This window comes from Natator depressus, chromosome 1, assembly GCF_965152275.1.
Source record: "Natator depressus isolate rNatDep1 chromosome 1, rNatDep2.hap1, whole genome shotgun sequence".
In the NCBI taxonomy this organism is placed as follows: Eukaryota; Metazoa; Chordata; order Testudines; family Cheloniidae; genus Natator; species Natator depressus.
Window position 1 is genome coordinate 139,320,112 of NC_134234.1, and position 27,191 is coordinate 139,347,302.

Below are 27,191 nucleotides of genomic sequence, written 5' to 3' on the forward strand. Positions count from 1 at the left end.
AAAAATAATTTGATTGAGATATTTAAGATTGGGAAAGTCACTGTAAAAGTCATCAGTCTCACCTTTTGACTCCTTACCCTAGCAAGAGAACAAGAATAAAATCAACTGAGCAATGAATTTAGAACAATTTTTGAAAAAAATACCTTTTTTGCAGCACATTCTCAGGCTGAGGAATTTGCTGCTGCAGTAGGTCATCAGGTTAAATACTATTACTGGATAATTTTATCACTCATAATGGGCCAAATCTTTCTCCTTTAATCCATGCATGTAGTTCTATTGACTTCACTAAAAGTACTTACTTGTTTGCGAAAGATACCAGGATTTAACTGAATAGTGGTATGATAGCCGTACCAGATAAAATAACAAATGTAATCAAGTCGTTTGCTTCAGAGCATATGCTGTTTACTTAAGAGGTTAGTAAGGAAGGATTTTCCATTCACCATTTCATAATTAGGTCAGAGCAGTTTTAAGCAACAGATACTGACTGCTGCTAGAGGTAAAGGGTCAGAAATGGACCTATTGTCTTCTCCAATGTTGCAACCCTTTTGCCCAGTGTAACTGTAGTTTATTCTGGAAGTATATATTATAGGACTCTTACGTGTGGGTATTGAGAAAATGGGCAGAAAAGCTGCAGAAAAAATGTGAAATATTTGAACTCGTATTAGTTTTTGAACTCTTCTTCACCAAGCATGCAAATGATTGCCCCTCTCCTCAGCCACAATGTTGTAAATTATACATTAGTGGTATGAATTACAAGCCATGTTTCTGTCTGGACTGAACTTGGATATCCATTTCTAAGTCTTTCAGAATAAAAGTTGCTAATAGAAACCATTCTTAACAATAGCAATAACCCACGGTTTCCTTTACATTTGTAAGGATTTGCATCTTTTGACCCTTTCAGAGGGGAAAATGACTAAAATCAAACTTTGCAGATGGAATCCTGAGATTCAGAAAACTATAGGTTTTAGTGGCATTTAGTAAAGAAACCATTCTTAGAAAAAAACTGAGTTGCCAATGGACTGGATTAAGGCCTATGCACTATAGACAAGTCTAGAGTAATGCTTATGCAGTCAAGTAATGACGTCAGAATCTCATCCCTCATTAAAAAAGAGTTTCTAGATCTGTTAATTACAAAGAAACCTTGAAAGTGACCTGAGTATAATGAAATCAGCTAGGTTGCCCCCTGGTTAGCTGGAGGGAGGGAACCGCTTCTGCTGCTCCCAACTCTCCTGAGGGGGGACCTCTTCTGTAATCTCTGCCATTCTCTAGAGGAGGAGACCCAAGATGTCATGCCTATCTCTCTGTGTGGGAGACCCCTCTGCTGTCACCCCACCACTCACAAAGGTAGGGGACCTAGCTGCCATTGCTCCTTGCCAGGTGGGCATTCTCTCTACAGCTCACTCTCTCGGTCTCCCCCTTACTCTCCAGAGTGAGGGGGAAGACTCAGTGGTGGAAAGTAGGCAATAATAAATATGGGATATGGAATGAATGAGGAGGGAGAGAAAATGAATGTGTAGATGGAATGAGGGAGGGATAGAGTAAGAGTAGGAGAGTCTTCACTCAGAGATGTCACATTTCAGTGTGGGTAGCCATTGGTTCTGCACACAGCCAAGACGGAACGCTGGTCCTCACCTCACCCCTTGGTATAAGAATGGTTGGGAGAGTTACTACCTCCTTGGAGATGGGGTTCCTGCATATGGGTTGATTAGGAGAAGCACACACGTTGGTAGAGGTCTCTTGCTGCTGCCATCCCATCCTGGTTTTGTTTGGGTGGTGCTGGGTACATAGGGAGTCCTGCAGTCAGTTGGGGGGAGGATGAGTCCTTTCTCCTCTTGGATGGACCCAAGATCACCTGGAGACAAGGAGTAGGGAGGAGAGCAGGGGTGGCCTAGCCTACTCAAAAGGAAACGGTGGTAGACCCCCCCACCCCCAGAAGCTTGCATTTGAGGACCAGCACCCCAAGTGGTGCGACGGTGTGGAGATCAAGGCTATGGCAGGGATCGGACTAAAGGGAGTCCATGTGGTGGTGAGTCTGGGGATTGCCTTAATCTGACCCTGATTCTGCCAATTTTACTCACATCGAACAGTCCCTTACTACACCAGTAATCTCATTAAAACCAGTGGAATAGTGGCGGAAATGAGCATTACTCAGCTGGAGTAAAGTCTGCAGAACTGGGCTGAGTCTTAATAAATCAGAACTATCTGAAGTTAAATCATCCATCCTTGTATAGGCGTAGCAGGTGAATTACGTGTTGACTATGCATGAAGGAGCAAAACCACCATCCACTTGACGTCCCAGTCACTCTGCTAGTCCAATCATGTGGATTTTAGGTATTTGAATAGATTAAAAATCACAGCCATTTTCCAGCAGGGCTTTTCTCAGCAATTACCTCCCGGAGCCCACTCAGAAACGCTTTCAAAAGGAACACGATGCCTCCCGGCTTGACTTCCTCCTCCACCTCCTCCTGATGCATCAGCAGCTCCCGCTACTTCCCCCTCCCCGCGAAAGACGGGGGTTTGCCTTTCAGCTAACCAGAGGCTCGAGCAGAGCCGGCGCCTCGCGCTCAGAAGTTGGAGTCGTGGAAACAGGTGCCCTGCGCGGCCGCCTCCCGCGCCTTTCGCTCGGCAGCGCTCCGGCTCCCACCTCGGCCGCCCCCAGCGCCGGCCCGGGCGGGGAGTGCGCGCGCGCTGCGCCGGGGACTGGGGCAGCGCGGGTGCAGCGCTGGTGCAGCTCGCCCCACGCGCGTGAGAGTCCGCCTTCCCCCGGCGGCGGCTGGCGCCTCGTGCAGCAGCATCTCCCCAGCGCGGAGCCGGGCGGCTTCGCCTTTTCCTTCAGCTATTTGCAGCTCGTCATTTCCGCCAGGCTCCCGGCCGTGCGGGAGAAAGAGACAAGCGTGGAGCTCGGGGAGCTGCCGTGAGGGCGGGGGGAGACCGTGGCTGAGCCCCAGCCCCGCGGTTGCCTGGTTAGCCGCTCACGCCCTCTGCCTTCGGAGCAGTCCGGGGATCGCTCGGGAGCAGCGGGGGCGGGAGGCCCGAGGCGACGGAGCGTGCAGCAGCGTCCACCCCCCCGCTCCCCGCCGAGCCAGCAACATGAATTGAAACCCCGAGAGAGACGCGGAGGCAGAGCCGGCGAGCGGGAGAGGCGCGCGGGGCTGTGGTGGCGTCCCTTCCACTGGCGGGCTCCGGCGCTGAGGCTGGGCTGCGAGCGGGCTCTTGGAAAACCTACTACAGCAGAAAGCAGCCTCCACCTTTCTCCCGCCTCCCCCCCCATCGCCACCACCTCCCACTGCTCGGCTGCCCGGGAGGACGAGGGGAGTGGGGCAGCGCTTCTCCGCCCGCCCAAGCAGCGGCCAGGTCCCCGATGGCTCTCATCATGGAACCCGTGAGTAAATGGTCTCCGAGTCAAGTGGTGGACTGGATGAAAGGTAACTAGCGTGGCCAGGCTGTGTGGTATCCCCGGGGTCTCTATCCCCCCTGCTCCCTCCCCCCTTGCTATGGGCTCGGCAGCCTCCCCTGCATTGGTGTGTCCGAGCTCGTGTAATCTGGGTGTCACGCACGTTTGTTTTATGCCCCCCCCCCCCAAAGCGAGCTGGTGGCGTGTGGTGCGATGGCTGAGAAATAACCTGCCCCCGGGTCCGCAGCCCGGGAGGGCAGGATCCGTGTCCCGCGCAGTCTGCTACACTCGAGAGTTTAACTGAACCTGGATGGACATTTCTTAGCGCCCTTCCGTGCCGCTGCCCCTCCGCCGCCAGGTTGCTGCTGCTGCTGCTCTCCGTGGGCAGATGCCAGCTCTGGGGCTGGAGAGGCACCGAGTGGTCCCTCTGACCCCGCTGCTGCCCCGGTGTGCTCGGCAGGGTCCCCGCACTCGGCCGCCACGCAGCCGGGCCGAGGCCGACGGGGCGCTGCTGGGAGAGAGCCTGGTTCATAGCGATCAAGTTCTCTCCGTCTCATCCTCATCGTCCCCTGTCAGCAGGCAGGTGTTTGATCCGCCGCCGCCAGCCGCCTTCTTCCCCGCCCAGCCTCTTCTTTCCACCCCTGGAGCGGCCAGGGGACTTGCCTGGCCCGCGGGACGGGCCCTTCCCACCCCTCGGCTCTGGAGCTGCCGCGGTGGTTCGCTGCTGCGTTGCCCTTCACAACTTCGGCCGGCCGGCCCAGCCCGTCTGAGCGCGGGATCGCCAGAGCTGCCCCCTGGTCCTCCTCCTCACGCACCGGCCCGGCTTGCTGGTCCTCGCGAGGAGGCTGGTTTCCGCTGTGGGGCGCGGGGCTTGGCATGTTTGGCATTACTGGGTGAGGGCGGTTGGTTCCCTTTCCTCTCCCTGTACAGCCAGAGCGATCGGGCGCCTCCAGCCCTGGCTGCCGGTGGAGTATTTGTTTATAGGGGGCCGGTATACGGTGGCTGTACAGCCGGGGAGCGCAACAGTTCCCTTATCCCTCTCCCCGCACAATTCCATCCATTTACATCAGTAGGGACGCTAGGTCCTTCCAGGCTTTTAAGGCGGCTTCCCCGCCCCCCCCCCCTTTTTTATTGAGACTGAATGTCATTTGCACCCTTCTTTCCTCATTATAAGGCTCTTATATATGTTGTAACGCTGCCTGACGCCTCAATCCACTACCTTTGTAGCGCATAGTATTTGCCAGCTCAATGATGGTTGTATGGGAATGGAAGGAGTATGGTTGAACACCCCCCCCCCCACCGACGATGTATTTCATACACTGTAATTCACATGCTTTAAGATTCAGTACTTATGTTCAGGAGGAAACCGGGTGGATTGTTTTAAAAATTAACTCCCGGTACTTGAGCATGAAAATGAATCTTTTAAAAAAAAATAGATTAGCTGGTCCAATTAAAAAAAAACACATTACACATTTGAGCTCAGGCTATTCTTGACAGATGGGATATGAAATGACTCGTATAATAAAAGTTTAACATAATGTCTAATGTTAGTTAATAGAGATGACTGATTTAATCATTGTATTTTGTCTTCAGAGGATTAAAACTTTAAGCAAGATCTACCATATGTGAGAGATGTAATCAGTACATTTTTAGTCAGGGTTTCATCTCTTGTGAGCACCATAAAAAGCTCCCCCCTTGAATGAAGCATTGGAAATCAATATATTGTTATAAATTGTATTTCATTGTATAAAACAATGTCTATCTCAACCCTAGATGCCAGCAAAAGTTTTAAAGCTTTCTGGTCATGATCTAAGATGCATTATTTACATTGACCTGGAACTCTTTATTGAACCGTTCCGTATTTATTCACCCCACAGCTCAAGCCCTTAAAAACAAATCTTATCCAGATAGGAATTGAGCTTTGACATGTTTTCATATTATCTTATATACAGATACAGTTTTAAAACTCTAATTTAAAAACCAGAATGTTTAGTATCTCTAATCTAGGCTGCAGCTGTGATTTGAATAAATCACATCTAGTATTATATATCCTTTAATAAAGACAGTACAACTGGATGAATATGACTTTTGAACAACTGCTACATTGTGGGAGTTCTTCATAGCATGTTGCACCCTACTAATGTAACAGCGTCATCATCCTTAAAATTTGAGGCACATAGCATATGTTTTCAGTTATTCCATCCTGGCATTTATAGCCATAAAAACAGAGTTATAATGTTCATTAACACTCACATTTCTTGCTGCTGCAGAAGTCCTCTCCATCCACAGAATTTAAAAAAAATCAACAAACATAACAGCTGTAGCTCACGAAAGCTCATGCTCAAATAAACTGGTTAGTCTCTAAGGTGCCACAAGTACTCCTTTTCTTTTTTCTTTTTACGAATACAGACTAACACGGCTGTTACTCTGAAACATAACATGGTCATTCATCTTCTAAGAAATTACAGAGTAACCAAATTTTACAAAGCCATTGAAACAGGCTGAAAGTTGTCAATATTGATAGTATGTACCTTGTAACTGTAAAATATTTCATGAGAAGTATTAATTTAAATATTCAAGTCCAATAAAAGTAAAAGATTACAGAATATTTGGGAGCTTTCTCAATTGATGCCTTAGAATAGAGTGGACAAATGTAAACTTCCTCCACTATTGATTTTTAAACAAGTTATAGTCTCTCCCTTCTTGGCTTAATAGATTTGGGAAGAGAGGGTCTTAGTCTATTTGTAGCTATATCATATTTTCTAGTCCTGCCCTAGAAATGTAATAACATGCCAACAAATTTTTCTAAACATTTTTTGGTAAGATGTATTCATTATATATTTTTCCTGAAAATACTGCACCTATGTAAAATCAGTCATTAAAATAATTCCAGCTTGTTTATGATTAATAAGATCTAGTATTCAAAATTATATCACTATTTAAATACTTGTATCCTGAAACCTATGTCTAGAGATCACTGTATCATCTGTCTGAGAAAAAAAAATACATGCAAGCTTATCAAAGAAACATGGTTAACACAAATTATGCTTGAATTTTACATTGCAAAACTTGATTTTAAATGTATCTAAACTAAAAATTTAGTTTGGCTTTAGTTGGTCTTGTCTACGCTTACTGGAGGATTGATGCTGCAGCGGTCGATTTAGCAGGTCTACTGAAGACCCGCTAAATTGACCAGCAATCGCTCTCCCGTCGACTCCTGTACACCACCGGATTGAGAAGAGTAAGGGGAGTCGATGGGAGAGCATCTCCCGTTGACATCGTGTAGTGTGGACCCCATGGTAAGTAGATCTAAACTATCTTGATTTGAGTTACACTATTCACCTAACTCAAATTACGTAGCTTAGATCAACTTTTCCCTTTAGTGTAGACAAGGCCTTAGCAACGAAACTGCAGTAGCAGAGCAAGTAATACTGATGACATACTTAAAAGTTTTAAAGTAATGTTAAAGTGTTTTTAATCTTTGTAGGAATGAAATGAAAATTCAAATTACTCAAGGAGGTGGCGGTGAAATAATTTCCTTAAAAAAGGATAGAATGGCCTCTTGAGTGTTCATACTAAAGGAATGTAGGAAACAATTCTGGAGTTTTCTAGTGCATGGAAGTGTGGAGATTGAAGGGGTGGCGATACTGCCAAGTTATGCAAGTAACCTCATCCTCAGTGAACAGACATACAGCACTTCTAACCTTCCCTTTCTTTCTTTTTGTACTTGGCACCCAAGGTGAAAGCTCACATTCATTGCATCTCATTATGAAAGAAGCTTCAGCATTTGACTAGAACTCGCTTAGCAGAAAAATGTAGATAAATTACATAATTTTATAACTCTTTGGTTTAGAAATTAGCAACATAAATAGTGGTGCGGTGTACTGTACTTGGTGAATAATGACATGCAAATGTTTGGAAATACTGTAATGGAAAAGGTTAAGTGGAAGTGGTCACAGTGATTTCACCCCCATCATTACTGTTCCTAAGTATTGCAATTTTTTACAAATTATCTGATGGTGACATTTGATATCACTTCAATCACTTTTTGTTTTCCTAATGCTTTTAAACATTATTTACTAACAGTATTACAGAAAGTCTCAAGTAAATAGCGTATTCATATGCTTAATAGATACTAATTTGTATCTATAAAAAGATAAAGAAATAAAATGTGTAATTAGTACATCTGTTTTATTTCATTAGAACTTCAGTGGAATGCTGAGGAAAATGCATTAAGGATCTTCATAATAATGGCGATCAGTCATGGTTTGCATCCATTGCACTGAATCTTCGTTATTAGAAATCAAATGCTGTTTGAATGTTTTTTAGAAATTGGGTTATTTTGTTAAACTGTAAACAAGCTTGCTTTACATAGGTGTTCCCTTATAGAATGTGTCTGCTAAGGGTAGATATCTCAAGAGAGTACAACAGTTTGTCGAAAAAATTGTTCTTTAGATCAGCTTTCAGTGTTCAAAGCACAAAATCTTTTAAAAAAAGGAAAAAAATCCTACTGATTACTGTTATCTGGAAGGTGTGTGTGTATGCGTATGTGTGTGTGTGGGGGAATGCAACACTTCAGGTGATTGCTTTTGGTATTTATGTGACGATAATCTTACTGGTATAAATTCAACACTTGCAATAAATGGCCCAGTCTGGAATTATTTTTTCAGGCAAAAGAGGGGCATTTTGCTAGAGTAAGGACTAAAGGATTGAGCTCTATATTATAAATGGAGATAAACTAATATAAGTAAAGCATTATACGCTCAGAAGCAGTATGTAATATATCTAGACTTCAGGAGGAGATCTGGGTGTGCAAGGAATAGGAATGAAGTCCATGGATATTTCACTGGATAAAAATCTCTTAAAATAAGATTTTAAACTTCTAATGATTCCAGTATACACAATGTGGCCCAATAGTTTTCAAATGATCTATGGAGTCCAGTACTGAAATGGACATAGTGGTTATAGAATTGGCTTAGCACTTAGTTGGTCAACATTCAAATGACCAGTGAACATCTATAAAAGTAGAAGAATCCATATAAGCTAGTCACAACTCACAATTAAAAAAGGACAAAATGCATTCAGCTTGTGTCAGCATGGATATTTTGCAAACTTTAAAATTAACCCATCTACTATAACTGAACTGACACGGAGCTGTCAGATCAGCAGAAGGACTGGCTTTTTCTCTGTCTCCGACATACAGTATGTTGTCTTGTATGGTGAAGATGGAAGAAAGGAATATTTTAATGTCTTAAAACTGCTTCTTTTTTTTGTGTGCTTTTTCACATGTTTAATGACTATTCTTAAAGGCCCTTCATGGATCACTGAACTAACTTGGTGTCAATCAACTCCTCTGCCTTTTCCTATGAGGACATATGTGGATTTCACTGAGGAATTGTGAGACATTGACTTATTCCATGGATGATTCTTATTGGGAGTCATGGTATGCACTTCTTCGAGAAGTGGAGCTGTCAGATACACTTCAGATTTTTGAAGCATTGGGGAAATGTTGAGGACAAGATTTATGATTACTCTCCAAACACCAAGATGCACTTTGCGGGGTCTTATATTTTTATTAACTATATCCCTTGTAAGAATATTTATAATAGCTGTAGTTTGCTGGCAATAGCTTGATTTACTGTGGTTGATATGGTGACTCATTAGTTTTCAAAAAGTGTTAGTTAGTTTTAATCTAATGCTCCCAGCCTCTGTCCCCCAAAAAGGATGCCATGCTGGGGAAAAAGTTAATCAGGTTTGAAAAGCTAAATTAAACCATCTAATAAACCTTATACCTTTGTTAACGGTACCCTGTGATATTTTACCAAATGAGCTATCTTAATATCAAAAGAGAACACAGTAGATTAATATTGCCTTGTAGCTTCGCTTGTAGTAAACAGAAACTGAAATCTGATGTGTTGAGTTTCTCTCATGGCTTTTAATGCTATATTTTTTTCCATCCATAATATCTTTTTTAAAGCAGTGCATGTGGGGGGACAAGTAGCATGGAATAAATAAAAGCAGAAAGTAATTAAGAAGATTCTTAATTTTACTGTGTTTAATATTAAATACTGTTAATTTCCTCAGAATAATAATTTTTTTAAGTTAACTAGAGTGCTACATAGGTTACTGTGTGTGTATATTTCTGATCAGACATCAAAACTGAGTCCCTGTCTATCCTGCATAAAGAGAGATTCCATAGCCCTTTTCATAAGAGCATGGGTTTGTTTGGGTATCACCCTTCCCTCCTGACAGCAGTGCTTTAATTGACAGATGGCTTCCACCCCTCTGGTGGCGGCATTTCAGTGATCTATGTTTTATGCTTAACAATCACCCAGTACTCCTGGCCCAAGAAATTGCAGGGCTGTATGGAAATTCCCTGAAATGGCTCTGGTCTTTCCTTTTAGACCAAACCAGAGTGGTTTCATGGGCAACTGTTCTGCCGAATCTAGAGCCCTCCCCTCCAGAGTTCCACAGGTTTAATCCTTTATCTCATTATTCAAAATCTATGCTAAGGCTTTGGGAAGGTTATTTAGACAGCATGGGGTGAAGTGCCAGCAGTACAGAGACACAGCTCTTTATCTCATATCTCCCAGCTTTCTCGATACTTGGCACCCTGAGGAAAAACGATGGCTAAATTTGAACTTGGAGAAGACTGGTAGAAAGAGACATGCTCTTTTAAGAATGGTCTGCATCTTTAGGAATTCTTTATCTTTAGGAGTCTTTTAGAATCTTCCTTGTATTTGGATGTCCATAGAACCATGGTGGCAAAAAATATGCCACATCCTAGTGAACACAGATATGGCTATGTTGAAACACGCATTTGTGATCTCCAGGCCTGATCATTGCAACTGGTTACATCTAGGAATGAAACCCCACATTCTGAAAATACTCTAATTGGCAAAAATGCAGCCACTGTCTGCGTAGCAACAGCATTCGCTATGAACATACCACCCAAGTTTTCTGTGCACTAGCTTTCCACTAAATGCGGAGTCAGCTCAGTTAAAGGTCTCTGTCCTGATATTCAGATCTCTCCATGGAACTGGCCTAGGTGCCTGAGAAAGATCACTTATCCCTCTGTGTCCATTACCTGCAATGACAGCTACTTTCCACTGGAACAATGAAACTGTCAAGCAATAATGGGGAGGCTCATGAGTGAAGGAGAGAGAATTTTCACAGGAGCTGAACAAGGAATATGGAATTCATTCTTATAAGCACTAAGAATGACCATAGATATGGCCACTTTCAGAACTTTTGCAAAACCCATTTTTGGACTTGGCTTTCCCTGAATAAAGTTCTTCTGACATGCAAACACATTAGTAATCAAAACACAGTAAAACTATAATTTAATCAAACTATCTGCTATACTGCTGCTAATATCTGTGTCCCTTCCCTCTCACACCCACCCACCAGTATGGCTCCCATTTCCATGTCCTGTCCCTGCAGCTGTGGTTTTCCCTGGGGAGGAAGTCACAAAGTTTTCACCCTTGACTCTTCTACGTTGGGGGGTGGGGAGGGACGGAGGGAAACACCAATCTGGCCCATAGATAAGCCTTTCAATATTACCTCCTTCCAGATGTCCTCCAATGGTTTATTAGGTTAAATTTGTTTTTTACTCTTTGGTTTAAAACGTTTTGAGCTCTTGTATGTAATGCCATTTTTATATGAACAAATGTTTACATTAGAGTCTACTGTTGTCAGCCTGGCTTTTTGTATTATAATAGATTATTCATAACCCACTTGCAAAACGTGTTCACCAGAAATAATTGTAATCTCCCTGTTTTTTTCCTTTTGGAAATAAGCCTGCCTAGGTATGAAAAATACACATGATCTGCAATCTTGCATTCATTGGTGAGACTGTGTAGGTAGTCCAAGTATTGCACAACAATGAAAAATGGTCATTGCTAATTGTCCTGTGTGGAACAGGTCAGACTTTTACATGGTGTTGGCGTTAAAATATAAAGTTTCTTTCAGAAAAACAAATTGAAATTCTGCCAGATCAGAGGGTGCATATAACACTCCATTCACTTTTGAAGTGATGCCATTAGACTTTGAAGCATAACAAGGAAAGCTGTTGTTGAAAAACAATGAAATAGGGCTGTACTCCAGACTTTTTATTATGAGGAACACTTGAATGTTTTTCTTTCTTAGAGCTTTGATACTATTCTGAAAATTTTATTAATGCAAATTCAGAATAACAATGAGTTGTTTCCTACACTAGTGAAAAGGCTAATCTTTTTTTAGTTTAGTTTACTGTATCAAATTTCATTTTAAAAGGATTCCACTTTTAAAACTGCACTGAAGGGTCATCACTGAAAGTTACATATTTTACCTCCTCTTTTCTTTCTGTGAGCATCTCTTCAATATTTTTGCTCATCCTTATGACATTATGAATTTTAATAACATTGATAGCTGACACTTAAATCAGTTATGGTTATCTATTCAGATATATTAGTCAGAGGCTGAGACGCTTTAAGTGCCATGGTTTATGAGCCGAAACCAAATCTTGAGTTGAAATTAATATATGCGACAATGCTTAAAAGTCCCTTGGTTGGGTAACATTGTTTTTGCTATGGGAATCAGCCACTTTGCAAATAATTAATAAAAACCATATTTTAAACATAACAGAAAGCACATACTTTAGATAAGTTGTTAATCTTCTAGGTAGGTAGTCTTATTGGATGAGGCAATTTTGTTCAACATGAAAGTAAATGTGCTAATTGTAGTGGCCTTTTAATATTGCCTGTTATACCTTTATTTTGCTTGAACATACTGTTCTGTTTCTAAAACATCTGTTGGTTTAAACATAGCCTCACAATATGTTTTCTCAAGTGATTTCCACAACGATTATATGCTGTGTTCATAGCAGTACTGCGTTCTGATCTTTCATAGTTATTTTGGGTTTTGTTACACAGTACAGCATGCTCTCTTAAGCCAAACAATTTACAAATGGGCATTGAGCATTCTTGACAGGCTTACTATTTGATGGCAATCTTGCAAAATGTAGAAGTCATGTGAACCATATCAATTCTTCATATTAGAGTTTAGAAATGTCTATTTTACAGGAATTTTGGCAGCATGCTTTCTAATATTAGTTCACTAATAATTAATTGTACATGTTCATTGGGTAAATTCCGCAAATGCTGAGTTGCTCCAAACTTGTGTCTGCTTCCAAGAACCACCGATCGTTACCAAATCTCAGTGACATTCAGTTGGATTGTGGATGCTAGTCTGTATGTCTCACTGATGGACATTCTATTGAGCGCAGTTCTGCTCACATTGAATCCATGGATGTTTTTGTTACTGATTTCAAAGGAAGCAAGCAAGCCTCTGTTGTTGTTGAGAGTGTTCCTCATTTTCAGACATGATCTGATTGTGTGTAGCCAGGAGGAAAGTAAAATGTATCACAAGAAGAGATGTCTGCAGCTGGTTCTTCAAACTTTGACTATATGTGTGTGCGTGCGCGGTTTTTTTTTTTTAAGAGACAAGGTGGACGAGGTAATATCTTTTACTGGACCAACTTCTGTCCCTTACAATATCTGTTAACTGCTTATGCTGTGCAGTCTGTTCCACCTTGTATTTAGCTGTGAAACAGAGTACATTTCCAAGACCTGAAGGAAAAGCTCTTTGTAAGCTTGAAAGCTTGTCTCTCTCATCAACAGAAGTTGTCCAATAAAAGATATTCTCTCGCCCACCTTGTCTCTCTGATATCCTGGGACCAACATTGCTACAGCTACACTGCATACATTTTTAAAGACATTTTTGTTTTGATTAAATCATGTTGGCATTATCACCTCAACTAAAGCTGTAATCTAACATTTTTCTTTTACCTCGTTAATTTTAGCTTTAGAACTAAAATCAGAACATAAGAATGGCCATACTGGCCATTATCCAATATAATATCCAACATCCAGACCAATCCAGCCCAGTATCCTGTCTACCGACAGGGGCCAATGCCAGATACCCCAGAGGGAGTGAACCTAACAGGTAATGATCAGTGATCTCTCTCCTGCCATCCATCTTCACCCTCTGACAAACAGAGGCTAGGGACACCATTCCTTACCCATCCTGGCTAATAGCCATTAATGGACTTAACCTCCATGAATTTATCCAGTTCTCTTTTAAACCCTGTTATAGTCCTAGCCTTCCCAACCTCCTCAGGCAAGGAGTTCCACAGGTTGACTGTGCGCTGAGTGAAGAAGAACTTCCTTTTATTTGTTTTAAACCTGCTGCCCATTTGTATTAGGCCCAAATCAAGGAACTGTACTAGTATGGTACTTATTAGTCAAACTGAATCCTCTTAGGTGTGTTTTTTTTTTAAGGAAAACTATCACAGCCAAAAGTTTAATGGATAACAAGAAAAACTCAGTAGAACACATCTCAAAATGGCTGGTTTTTGTTTTAAAAGATATCATAAGATTGTTAAATTAATTTTAAATATTCAAAAAGCTAAATTCAGGATATTTCACAGGTTCTTGTTACTTTCTTCATTCTTCTGTTCTAGTTCAGATTCACTATTTTTTTTTTTAAAGCGAGAGTTTGAGAATGGTATTTGTTCAGCTATAATTTGCAAAAAAAGAAAAGGATTTTTTGGTCCTGATACTTCACTATATTGAAGCTGTGCTCACATGTAGAGGAGAAGGTTTCAGTTCCCTGCTCCTTGGCATTCCAGCCCCAGGGAGCCTGCTCTAACTTGCTCCGCTGGTGTAAGTAAATAGGACCAGCATGGGGGCCTGCTGTAACATCTGCTGCAGCTGGGCTGCTGAGGGCATGGAGCCATTTCCTGGAGCTTCCACTTCCCACTGTGGGCCTTATGCCAGTGTGGGATAAGGTGTTATGAAGCTCTGGTCTACCACACTCCTTCACCTCAATCCTGGAATGCCCTGATCACATCCCACCCTTCCCATACAGCAGGGTTAGGAGGATGGCTGGAGGTGAAGGAGCCAAGTCCCAGCCTTCAATCCCAGCAGGTTCCCCCTACACCAGTGGGTCTCAAACTTTAGCAACCTGAGGGCCCCCATTTTGATTTAAATTTTTTTGTGGATCCCCAACCCCCTCATTCAGTCCCAGGCCCTGCCCCCACTCCATCCCTTCCTCAAAGGCCCCACCTCTTCCCGACCCTGCTCCACCCATGCCCTTCCTCTTCCCCACCTCTTTATGTCCCCTCCCCCAAGCACTTCCCATCCCCCTCCTCCCCCTTCCTCTCAGCGCCTCCTGCATGCCATTGAACAGCTGTTCCCCGGAGTGCAGGAGGTGCTGGTAGGGGGGGAGTGGGAGGAATTGATTAGCGGGGCCCACGGACCCCCTGGAGTACCCTTGTGGACCTGCAGGGGTCTGCAGATCCCAGTTTGAAAAACGCTGTCCTACATAAAGGGAATTCTCCACTGGCTATATCCAGCCGTGTTAAGTCCTTAGTGGGCCAGAGAATCCAGCCTTTCATGTTCTGTCTGCCTTCACAGAACATACTCTTTGAAAATAAGTATGGGTCTGCTCCTGGTGGGTGCTAAGCACCCTGAACTCACATTTACTTCAATGGAATTTGAGGAAGCTCAGCACCTCACAGAGAGTGTCCTTGCAGTATTGGGCTTTACGTAATTAACTTCTGCTACCATACCATATGGCAGTAATTTCCAAGTAAACTGTTAATTAATATAAAAGAGCACACCAGATTACTCTGTAGTTAAGCTGTATAATACTATTATTCTAATACCATGGGTTGTCATGTGCTGCATATTCATGTTATTCCTCTATGTTTAAGCTAAGTAGATTGGCTTCATAAAGTAAAATAGTAAATCTACTAAGAACTTATTCAGACTTTAAATTAAAGTGTAAATGTTGTAATGTAAATAAATTATTTTAATGATTTAGCAGTTGCTCCTATTGAAGTCATTGGGAAAGCTCCAGTTGGCTTCAGTGGCTTGGGGAGCCACAAGTGCTTTCAGGATTGGTTCTAGGAGTGGGAAAGCAGGGCACTCCTCCGGGACGCAACTTCCACTGGGCACTGTACCTCTGGGTTTTTTCCCCCACTTTGATTGGCTGGCCCTCCCCACTCTCCCAACCCCCACTGATTGTCTTGCTTGGATGCTGGGAGTGCATATGTTGGAGGGTGTATTGCTGAAAACATTTTTCGTCCTGGCCTGCAAAACAGCTAGAGCAACATAGGCAGAGCACATTTCTGAATAAGGTTCCCTAGGAAATGCATATGAAACTTATTTGCCATCTTCAGATTTTGGATGCCATACAAAATCACTTGCTAGTATTTTACTGATTTCTAGCCACAGATCCTCTAGACTGGAGCTCAGATCTGGTCAGATTACTAGCCAGGCTGTCTCAAAAGGGCTGTTCCCTGATGTGCAGGAGGCACTGGTAGGGAGGGAGTGGAAGAATTGATCAGCGGGGCCCGCGGAACCCCTGGAGTACCCTTGTGGACCTGCAAGGGTCTGCAATGACCTCATGCAATGAGGTTCACAAAGTAAGACTGTTTACAATGCAGAACTCTTACAATTTAAGGTAGACAGTAATATTTATTATTCATTTTATTCTGACTCTAACATGATTAACAAGTCAACAAGTGCTACAGTTGTCAATGAGCTATTTTAAAATAGGTCCTTCTCTCCTCACCCCTCCCTTTCACCCTGATAATCTGTATGCAGTTAATAAAGATGAACAAAATCTGCACCTATGCCATCTAGTGCTGTGATCCCGTCATTGAGGTCAGGCCAGATACATTTTTTCGATGAGAGATTTCTGGGGGATAGGAAGAGTTGTAGGACTGTGTTGGTGATTCACTAGGTGGCATTCTTCCCTCTGAGTCTGTATTGAATCCATTCCCCTGCATGGTGTTAAAATGCAATGCTGCCAAATAGGCTGTCTTTTAGTAAGGTGCTAAAAAGAAGTCCTGACCACCCTTGGCATGTTTTGTAAATGTAGAAAAGTAAAAATGTTAAACATGGTTCTCTGATTATATTCTGAATAATTAAATTATCCTTGTGGTTTCTATGAATAGAGTATTTTTCAATACTGTCTTATATTGTTGTGTAGTAAATTGCTGGTTGTTAAACAGTTGCCATTTTTATCCAGTGGTGGTAAGGTTTATTTGGTGGATGAAGAGATTCCTCTGTTTAGTTCATGCTGTAGAAACTTAAAATATTGTTGTATTGAAGTATTTGGAGTGGAATATGTGTGCTGTTTTTTAATGATAATGATATACATACAATCAACTTAGAACAAGTTTAATCAAGAAATGATAAATATTATCTATTAAACTTTTGAAAATATATTTTCTGCCATATGACTTGCCATATATAGATCTAAAAACAAATACTAAGTTTCTTCTTTGTGTAGTAGTATATGTGGCCACAATGGGGGTTGAAATGACAGGAGTAGAGCACAGTGAGTAAGTGAATTCTTATTTCTTAAGTTGCTGTGCTACCAACTTTGGCTTCTAGATTTGTTGCTACTTTCATTTACTGTGGACTGTTCTCTTAAGAAAATAACAGGCTTGCATATATTAGTCCCAGTTAAATAAAGAAATCTTTTGAGACATATCTGTAGTTTCAGAACAAGTACTACAACAGCAATTTCCCTTTTAATCTCCTGAACTCTTTGCAAGTGCGTCTGTGCTGTCCTAACCGTCGTTGATCTTCAGAAAGTTCTTTGTAGCTTTGGCATGGGAGAGAGAGAGAGAGTTGGGGACAATATAGGTATTGCGTATGTGCTCATTGCCCCTCATTGTCATTGTCCCATTGTCTAAAATAACAGTGTAGTTGTATCTGTGCATAAATGAAGTTTGCTTGGGAGAGTAAAAAGTGGTTGGTTTCAGTCCAGTAGAAGTTAGTTATACCTCTGCATGTAGTGCAGGCTTCACATCATCCCTTTGTTGTGGGATGCATACGAAGACAAGCCTGAGCTCCTTTGTGTGAATTCATGAGAACAAATGTCAAATGGAGTGGATAAACCTGCATTCAGCTGGCCCAAAAACCAAGGGAAAGGTCCTGAAGGAGGAGAATACACCCTGATGATCGCTAGAAAAGACATGTGCTGCTCTGTTTCTTAAGTGAAATTAGTTCCCAAGGTATTTTTTAAGTTACTAAATTATTACAAAAATTAGTTAACGGATGTGCAGCAGCACGTACACTCATCTCAAAAAATCGTAGCATCAGCAGAAATGGTTGTTCAACTTGGATAAATGTTTTGGGAAGAGATGGAGGGGAAGGGGGAGAAAAATCAAGAAAGTTGCTGTTTGATGTAATGCAGTAAATTAGCCCTTTTAGCTCTCCAGTAGTACCTGTATTTAAGAAGACCTAGATGTAATATGGTAGTAGGGTATATATTTTTTGTATTGCAAATGGTGTGAATTCATGCCGTGTGGATTTGAAGTGCTTCAATGAAGCATAGTATCAAGACTGTGTAAGCTGGCCCGCTCTTCCTAATACTTTGCAAAGAAAGCAGGCTCTGAATGATGGTTTTCAATAGACATGAAGTTGAATGGTGTTAATGGACCCTTTCCAATTTCTGACTGCTAGTATGAATGGTATCTACTTATACACTATCAGTAATCTCAGTACTGTGCATATCCAGAGTAGTAACACATTTGGCTCTACTGTTTCGGGGATTTCTTTCTTCTGTTATAATCTTTTATTCTTGGACTGTGCAGCAAAATAACACTTAATAGAGTGGGTTGGAACATTTTTGATGAATTTTTTTTTATCTAAGATTAAACATTTTGTGGAGATGTCATCTATTTCAAGGAAGTTTTTGTTGGGAAGGTCTCTAAGGTTTGAGGTAGACTCTTTAATAACAGAGAAAGGTGTTTGATTCAGGTTTCTCTTTGACTTTTCATTCCAATTTCTCAACATTGCTTTAAGCATACGATTTAGCAAATTGTGTGTTAGGGTAATATCTGCATATGCATGCAAGTTATCATGAAATCGTAGTAAACAACTCTACAAAAGAAAAGAAAGCTTCTGTAATTATGAAACTTTCAGTCATCCTGAAATTTGTGTTTCCCCTAAATTGTTGTTTTTTAGCACCACAGTTCATAATAATTTTCTTGGTTTAGATGAGGCTGCTGGAAGAGTCATGCCAGAGCTGTTAAGGTGTGCAATTCATCACCTTGTTTGAAACATTAGCATTTGGACATTCACTTAGAATTGCAGTAATTACAAGAGTATTTGACAATGAAACATTTTGGGCAAAAGAAAATTTTTCTTTTCTATAAAAATATATCCAATTTAGCATCTAATGTTCACTGTAAGATAGCAGGTGGGGTTTGGTAAGGAAAATGGAGGGGAGATTCTAATCAGTTGCTAAACTGTTGAAAGTCAGGATATGGTAGTCTCATCAGTGAGGTTTTTTTTATTTTGGCATTCAGTCTAAGAAATAATTTTTATTAACCATCTTCACTTATTTCAGCCTCAATTAATTTTTTGTCCTCTTCATCCAAGCTATTCTATATCACTGTAAGCTAAATTGAACTGTGGAATTGCAAGTTCTGTCCCAGGTTTGGAAGGAGATGAGTCTGATGGCCTCTGAATGAGTAAGCCTGGATAAGTTGGGTTAAAAAAATGACAACAATGCAGCAATCTGACCCATGGGTTGCTGGCAGTGTTTTTGAGGTAGAATGTGACTCTTGTGATGGCATATGTTAGATGGAACCCTGTGCATTTGAATTATGACAAATTCTGGTTCAGAGAATTGATTCTGCAAGATGCTGTGTGCCATGAACTCTGATTATCTTCCTAACAATGTGAGTTCAGGGCACTCTGCACTTTGGAAGGTCAGGCATTTGGTGCATAATAGAATAACTGAAAATTTCATTTAGAAATATGAGAGTTTAAAAGTACTGACTGAGAAAAAAGATTACGTAACTGAAAGGAATCTTTCTTACTCAAAATACAGATGACCAATAAAATAGAATAACAATAAATTCTGGTCCAATCTTTTATTAATATTTAATATAAAAAGTAAAACAATACCCAACCTGAAAAAGGTATGAACATTTGCTTTGTAATATGCTGAAATATACTAGCCTCTTTCAACTGAAAATAATATTATTGTGGACTGTGTTGAGAAGGCAGATTTTTTTTTATCCCACATTTCAAATGAAAAATTAGTATTCTCATAACTTTACATACATACAAGCTTCAGCTCAATTAAATTATATTGATTTCAATAACTAAGACAGAATTAAATGCAATAACTGCTAGGAAGCACAAATGTTATCTTGAGACATCTCTGATTTTTTTTCTCTCCTATTATATTAGTAAACTTCGTACATGTCAACAACTAGGTCTACCTTTTACAGGATGCTGTGTTCCACTGTTAATTAACTAGAAATCCTAAGCATATGCTCTGTTTTGTATTATTTTAAAAGTAGCAAAAGTACTGCCTTGGCAGAATTTCATATTGGTAAATGTTACAAAATCAAAATTTTTGTCATATTGGAAGAATTACAATGAGACTATGGACCTCTAAAAGAACTGATTGCTGCATATCAGAGTTTGCTGTAGAATTCTCAAATTCAAGGCACACCAGCAATTAAAAATATCCATATACTGCAAATTCTGGAATGAAAGTGGCTTCCAAATATGTGAGGTTTTGAAAAAATCAATATTGCAGTTTCCTAATATTATCATTGCAGTATATAGGTACATTTGCATTATCATAGTTTAGTTAGCGCTTTAAGATACTTAAGAAGTAGCCAGCACAGTTGTTTAACTGTACAGAGGTGATACGTAGTTCCTTCATGTAATCAAGCTTTCTAAGGATCTTTGACTTCAGTCGGCTTGGATGAGGCCCTAATGTTGTCCCCTTAAATTTACTGTAATGGGGCAGATGGGAAGTAAACTGGAGTTCAGAGGGAGCTTGTAAGGCCAACTTAAAAACTGTTGCATGCCTTTTTTTTATTGCCATTTCGCTGTTGCATATGTGATATATTTTTTAAAATTTTCTCTGTGCTTTCTTAATCCAGTTGCTTCATCTAGTAAAAATAATTTTATTTTTTAACTCTTTATAGACTTCACTAAACTTTTAAAATATTTCATTTGAATTCCATTCAGAATTAAATGTTCATGTAGATTAGAATAAGTTATTAAAGATTTAAATGTTCATAATGGGACTTGTGCCAGTTTTTGAAATGAAGTCATCCTGGTCAGGAGCTAGAAAGTAATAAGCTTAATAAGGTTTTAAAGGTGTGTTGCAAAACATTAGCCCCTGTAAAACATGTAAGATGGTAACAAAATATTTCATCTAATATATCCATCTTTAGTTCTCTGATGGATCCATCTTTAGTTCTCTGATGAACTGGGTCTGTGTGTGTACAATTTAGGAATTCTTATCATGAGTGCTCATAGGTAGGGCCCTACCAAATTCATGGCCATGAAAAATGTATCACGGACTCTGAAATCTGGTCTCCCCCTGTGAAATCTGGTCTTTTGTATGCTTTTATCCTATACTATACAGATTTCGTGGGGGAGACAGATGTTTCTCAGGTTGGGGGTCCTGTCTCAAAAAGGATTTGCAGGGGGGTTCAAAGGTTGTTTTGGGGGGGTCATGGTAGTGCCACCTTTACTTCTGTGCTGCTTTCAGAGCTGGGTGGCTGGAGAGCGGCAACCATTGGCTGGGCACCAAGCTCTGAAGATAGCGCCCTGGCAGCAGCAGTGCAGAAGTAAGGGTGACAATACCCTACCACGCCACCCTTACTTCTGTGCTGCTGCCTTCAGAGATGGGCAGTCGGAGAGTGACGGCTCCTGACTGAGGGCCCAGCTCTCAAGGCAGCAGCACAGAAATAAGGGGGGCAATACCCTACCATGCCATCCTTACTTCTGTGCTGCGGCTGTGCTTTCAGAGCTGGGCTCCCGGCCAGCAGCTGCCGCTCTCCAGCTGCCCAGCTCTGAAGGCAGCGCCACCACCAGCAGCAACGCAGAAATAAGTGTAGTAGTACCGCAACCCGCCCCCCCCAATAACCTTGCAGCTCCTCACACAACTCCTTTTTGGGTCAGGACCCCTACGATTACACCACCATGAAATTTCAGTTTTAAATAGCTGAAATCGTGAAATTTACAATTTTTAAAATCCTATGACCATGAAATTGACCAAAATGGACCATGAATTTGGTAAAGCCCTACTTATAGGTATGTGGAACCACCCTTACTGACAGGTCCTGTTGCAGGATGGTACACCCCAGACAGATACAATGGAGTGATGCCTGGGACTCAACATCCATATTCTGGTGCAAATATGTGGGAACGATGGGTGAGCTGCATCCACAAAAAATAATTTTAGTTCAACTCCCCCTGATGGGAGGAGGGAAGGAAGGGTGTGGGGGGATTGGGCTTAGTCGGGGGGAGGGGTTCTGAATGTGTGGGGCTCTGTGTGGGGGCTGTGTGCTGAGGGAGTGGGACTTGGTGGGATGGGGCCATACCTATAAGCATTCATGATAAGAATTCCTAAACTGTGCACACCCAGCTCCAGTTCATCACAGAACTAAAGATGGATCCATTAGAGGAAAACAATTGAAATATATTGTTACCATCTTACACTCTTTACAGGGGCTAATGTGGGGGTCTAATTGCAGGTGGTTGGGCTCAGTGGGGTGGGGGTTCAGGTAAGCGGGGCTTGTTGGGGTTATCCAGGTATGGGGGGGAGCTCATTGGGTGGTGGTTTGATGGGCCTGCTTAATGGGGGAGTCCCAGCTGCTGCTGACAGGATGCCGCATGCTGAGCTCCCGCTTCCCTACCTTTCTTCTCATCCCCCTTCCCCATCCTATCCTCCTTCCCCACTGCCTCTTCCCTTCCCCTTCCCCCACTTCTCCTGCCCCACCTCACCCTGCCCTACCACGGGCACTCACAGTTGTACAGAAAACAGGAAGGCTCCCAGCACACAGAATGGAAGAATGACCAGCACTAGGACCCAGGAGGCAGCATCCAGCTGCAGAGTCAGCAGCAAGAGCTAAATCATCCTTCAGTTGGGCAGCTCTGCACTTGCAGAAATGGGGGGCAGTGGCGCATGCCCCCCATGCCTTGCCTGTGTTTGGGCAATGCTCCCCCCAAACTACACCCATAGGTGTCCCCAAGCCTGCTGCTCTGGGCACCAGAAACCATGTGGGCATGTGACTGCTTTTGCGGCTTCCCTTTGCTTCCCCGTCATTTTCTGCGGGGAAGCAAATAAATCTGCGGAGGGATCTGAATTCTACACCCATGCAGTGGTGCAGAGTTTCCCTAGTAGATATGATGGAGAGTTTTAGGCATTGCTAAGGAACAAATATTTCAATATATTAAAAATCTAAACTATTTAGTAAAGCACAAATTGCTTTATAATCTATTCAGTCATGTGGTAGATTTCCAAGGAACATCCAAATGCTGCATGAGATGGTGGTGTAGGTGTTACTTTTTCCTCTGTATATTGCTATGGCATACAGTACCACTGGAGGTACCATTTTTTTGCTCACATGCAATTTAGGTCCTAATTACTCTTGGATATTAAAGACCCTGTAACTCCATTTGGAAGAGTAACGGTGTTAGACCTGCTGTTTTAGCCAAACTTCAGTTTGGGTAATACTGTACTTTTTGCTACTGGATATTTCCTTTTATACATATTGTGTCCCTCATATCCTCTCATGTAGGGTTGCTATGTGTTTCACCCCAGAATTGGCAGCATTCTCGTGATGAGTGTAGTGATTCCTCACTATGTATTATGCTGCAAGAAAATGCTCAGAGTTCTCTGCTCTAAAAAACTTTGTATATAAAAGATTATCATCTTTAGATATACTGAAAATGGTCCTAATTGCCTACCTTCCTGTTTATTAAAAAGAAGCTTTTCTAATAAGTTCTTTATATGGCTATCTAATTAAAACATCTCCATTATATTATTCTACATATATCTTGTTTGGTATGCAAAAATTATATTCTCCTTGGCAGATTTATTTCTTGTTGCTGTTAGTTTAATTGGATTCCGCTGTACCGAATTTGTATAAACTAAGAAATAATAAGGCATTAAAACATTTTATACATTTGAAAATACAAAAGCCATTAATAATACTAGAGAGTATTTTCAGTGTTCTTTGTTATAAGAGTCCACATGCATGAGTGGCTCTGCCTTATGGCAAGGCTAAGTTGAGGGAAAATTTAGTTTGATACATTTAAACCTAGGAATTTCTTTAAATAAAGATAATTATAACACACAATGTGCCTTAACTAGCAACCTTTCTAAAAGCTGTCAGGCTGGAAAAATGCTTTTTTAGTGAAGAGGCAAAACTGTTCTTTCCCAAGTGCTCCATGTTAGGTGCAGCCCTTTTGAATTGTTTTAAGTCATTATGCTGTTCCATCCACCACTTCACTTGCTGCACTTTTTTTATTCAGAACTGATTTAAGTGTGCACTGGAGAAGCTTGAGCACTGGCAGGACACTTTTCCTTCTTACAACTGATCTGGAGCTTTGGCACTCCAAATAACACTGCTCATCACTAGCAGAGGCTAACTGGCTGTCAGAATGGAGGGTAGCCATATGCATATTTGATGGAAGGGAAATGTCAAAAGGTTGAATGGACTAATTAGAATTTTTTGTTGAAATTGACATCTTCCTGTGGAACAACTTTGATACTTTGGTGAACCTCATATTTTATCTGGCACATATTTGTTTGAAAAATTTCAACCAGCTATAATGTACTCTTATCTTTACATTTCCAGGTGGCATTTTCCCCTTTTCATTTATAGTACCATGATCAGGACCTCATGCTTTCTACTGCCGCTAAGTTGGCCCCAGAATCCAGGGTGCTATTGCAAAATCCAAGCTTCCTCTAAAATATGTAGGAATGGGAATTTTCAAAAGCACTCAGCATTGACCTAAGTGTGCATTTAGTGAAGTCAATTAATTTTTTTCCCATTAACATCAATGAGAGCAGAGTTAGACCAACGCAAAGTGTTTTCAAAAAATCCCACCCAAACATTCTTTCCCTTATGCTTGTGAAGATTGTATTGGTTTACGCTCGGTTGGCTTAGTCTACCTGAATCTCCAAACAGCCTGAAATTAGTAAAAAGTAAAGTTGAGAACTGGACATATTTACCTCAATGAGATATTAAATTTGAAACTTGATGATCAGTTAAAATGTCAGCATTAACTACTTTGCTGTAGTTTGAGACAGAAACTATGTTTTATGTGTATGTTAAGTGCCTAGCACAATGGCCCTGATAATCCTGGATGGGATCTTTGAACACTATTGGAATATAAAATATTAATGTTTAGACAAAACATCAACATGCTTATCTCTTGTGCCTGGACCATGAAAAGACTGAGATGGTTGATTGCTGTCAAAAGTTGCTGGTACAGGTAGTTAGAAAATCAGGCTTCATTTTTCCTCCCAGATAAAACTCAAGCCCCTTTCTCCTGTGGTCCCAACTGAAAGAGGAACTGGAGGCATATTCCTTAGAATCATAGAATATCAGGGTTGGAAGGGACCTCAGGAGGTCATCTAGTCCAACCCCCTGCTCAAATCAGGACCGATCCCCAATTAAATCATCCCAGCCAGGGCTTTGTCAAGCCTGACCTTAAAAACTTCTAAGGAAGGAGATTCCACCACCTCCCTAGGTAACGCATTCCAGTGTTTCACCGCCCTCCTAGTGAAAAAGTTTTTCCTAATATCCAATCTAAATCTCCCCCACTGCAACTTGAGACCATTACTCCTTGTCCTGTCATCTGCTACCACTGAGAACAGTCTAGATCCATCCTCTTTGGAACCCCCTTTCAGGTAGTTGAAAGCAGCTATCAAATCCCCCCTCATTCTTCTCTTCCGTAGACTAAACATCCCCAGTTCCCTCAGCCTCTCCTCATAAGTCATGTGTTCCAGTCCCCTAATCATTTTTGTTGCCCTCTGCTGGACTCTTTCCAATTTTTCCACATCCTTGTAGTGTGGGGCCCAAAACTGGACACAGTACTCCAGATGAGGCCTCACCAATGTTGAATAGAGGGGAACAATCACGTCCCTCGATCTGCTGGCAATGCCCCTACTTATAAATCCCAAAATGCCATTGGCCTTCTTGGCAACAACGGCACACTGCTGACTCATATCCAGCTTCTCGTCCACTGTAACCCCTAGGTCCTTTTCTGCAGAACTGCTGCCGAGCCATTCGGTCCCTAGTCTATAGTGGTGCATGGGATTCTTCCGTCCTAAGTGCAGGACTCTGCGCTTGTCCTTGTTGAACCTCATCAGATTTCTTTTGGCCCAATCCTCCAATTTGTCTAGGTCCCTCTGTATCCTATCCCTACCCTCCAGCGTATCTACCTCTCCTCCCAGTTTAGTGTCATCTGCAAACTTGCTGAGGGTGCAATCCACACCATCCTCCAGATCATTTATGAAGATATTGAACAAAACCGGCCCGAGGACCAACCCTTGGGGCACTCCACTTGAAAGCAGCTGCCAACTAGACATGGAGCCATTGATCACTACCCGTTGAGCCCGACAATCTAGCCAGCTTTCTATCCACCTTATAGTCCATTCATCCAGCCCATACTTCTTTAACTTGCTGGAAAGAATACTGTGGGAGACAATGTCAAAACTTTGCTAAAGTCAAGGAACAACACGTCCACTGCTTTCCCTTCATCCACAGAACCAGTTATCTCGTCACAGAAGGCAATTAGATTAGTCAGGAATGACTTGCCCTTGGTGAATCCATGCTGACTGTTCCTGATCCCTTTCCTCTCCTCTAAGTGCTTCAGAATTGATTCCTTGAGGACCTGCTCCATGATTTTTCCAGGGACTGAGGTGAGGCTGACTGGCCTGTAGTTCCCAGGATCCTCCTCCTTCCCTTTTTTAAAGATGGGCACTACATTAGCCTTTTTCGAGTCGTCCGGGACTTCCCCCGATTGCCATGAGTTTTCAAAGATAACGGCCAATGGCTCTGCAATCACATCCACCAGCTCCTTTAGCACTCTCGGATGCAACACATCCGGCCCCATGGACTTGTGCACATCCAGCTTTTCTAAATAGTCCTGAACCACTTCTTTCTCCACAGAGGGCTGGTCACTTCCTCCCCATGCTGTACTGCCCAGTGCAGTAGTCTGGGAGCTGACCTTGTTCGTGAAGACAGAGGCAAAGAAAGCATTGAGTACATTAGCTTTTTCCACATCCTCTGTCACTAGGTTGCCTCCCTCCTTCAGTAAGGGGCCCACACTTTCCTTGACTTTCTTCTTGTTGCTAACATACCTGAAGAAACCCTTCTTGTTACTCTTAACATCTCTTGCTAGCTGCAACTCCAGGTGTGATTTGGCCTTCCTGATTTCACTCCTGCATGCCCGAGCAATATTTTTATACTCATCCCTGGTCATTTGTCCAATCTTCCACTTCTTGTAAGCTTCTTTTTTGTATTTAAGATCAGCAAGGATTTCACTGTTAAGCCAAGCTGGTTGCCTGCCATATTTACTATTCTTTCTACACATCGGGATGGTTTGTCCCTGTAACCTCAATAAGGATTCTTTAAAATACAGCCAGCTCTCCTGGACTCCTTTCCCCCTCATGTTATTCTCCCAGGGGATCTTGCCCATCAGTTCCCTGAGGGAGTCAAAGTCTGCTTTTCTGAAGTCCAGGGTCCGTATTCTGCTGCTTTCCTTTCTTCCTTGTGTCAGGATCCTGAACTCGACCATCTCATGGTCACTGCCTCCCAGGTTCCCATCCACTTTTGCTTCCCCTACTAATTCTTCCCGGTTTGTGAGCAGCAGGTCAAGAAGAGCTCTTGCCCCTAGTTGGTTCCTCCAGCACTTGCACCAGGAAATTGTCCCCTACATTTTCCAAAAACTTTCTGGATTGT

The 27,191-nt window shown here is 42.0% G+C and overlaps 1 protein-coding gene across 5 annotated transcripts in view; it reads left to right on the top strand.

Annotated features, from left to right (window-relative positions):
• The first annotated feature begins 2,826 nt into the window (after positions 1-2,826).
• The window catches only part of CNKSR2 (connector enhancer of kinase suppressor of Ras 2), a 375,664-nt gene continuing 351,299 nt past the window's right edge, over positions 2,827-27,191 (top strand). For 2 of the 5 annotated variants that reach the window (XM_074968093.1, XM_074968061.1), the window contains exon 1: positions 2,828-3,425. In XM_074968093.1, coding sequence (XP_074824194.1) covers positions 3,362-3,425 — 64 coding nt within the window. In that variant the 5' untranslated portion in view covers positions 2,828-3,361. Of the gene's footprint in view, positions 3,426-27,191 lie in introns of all 5 variants that reach the window. The other 3 variants (XM_074968071.1, XM_074968082.1, XM_074968102.1) reach the window with 3 other exon arrangements.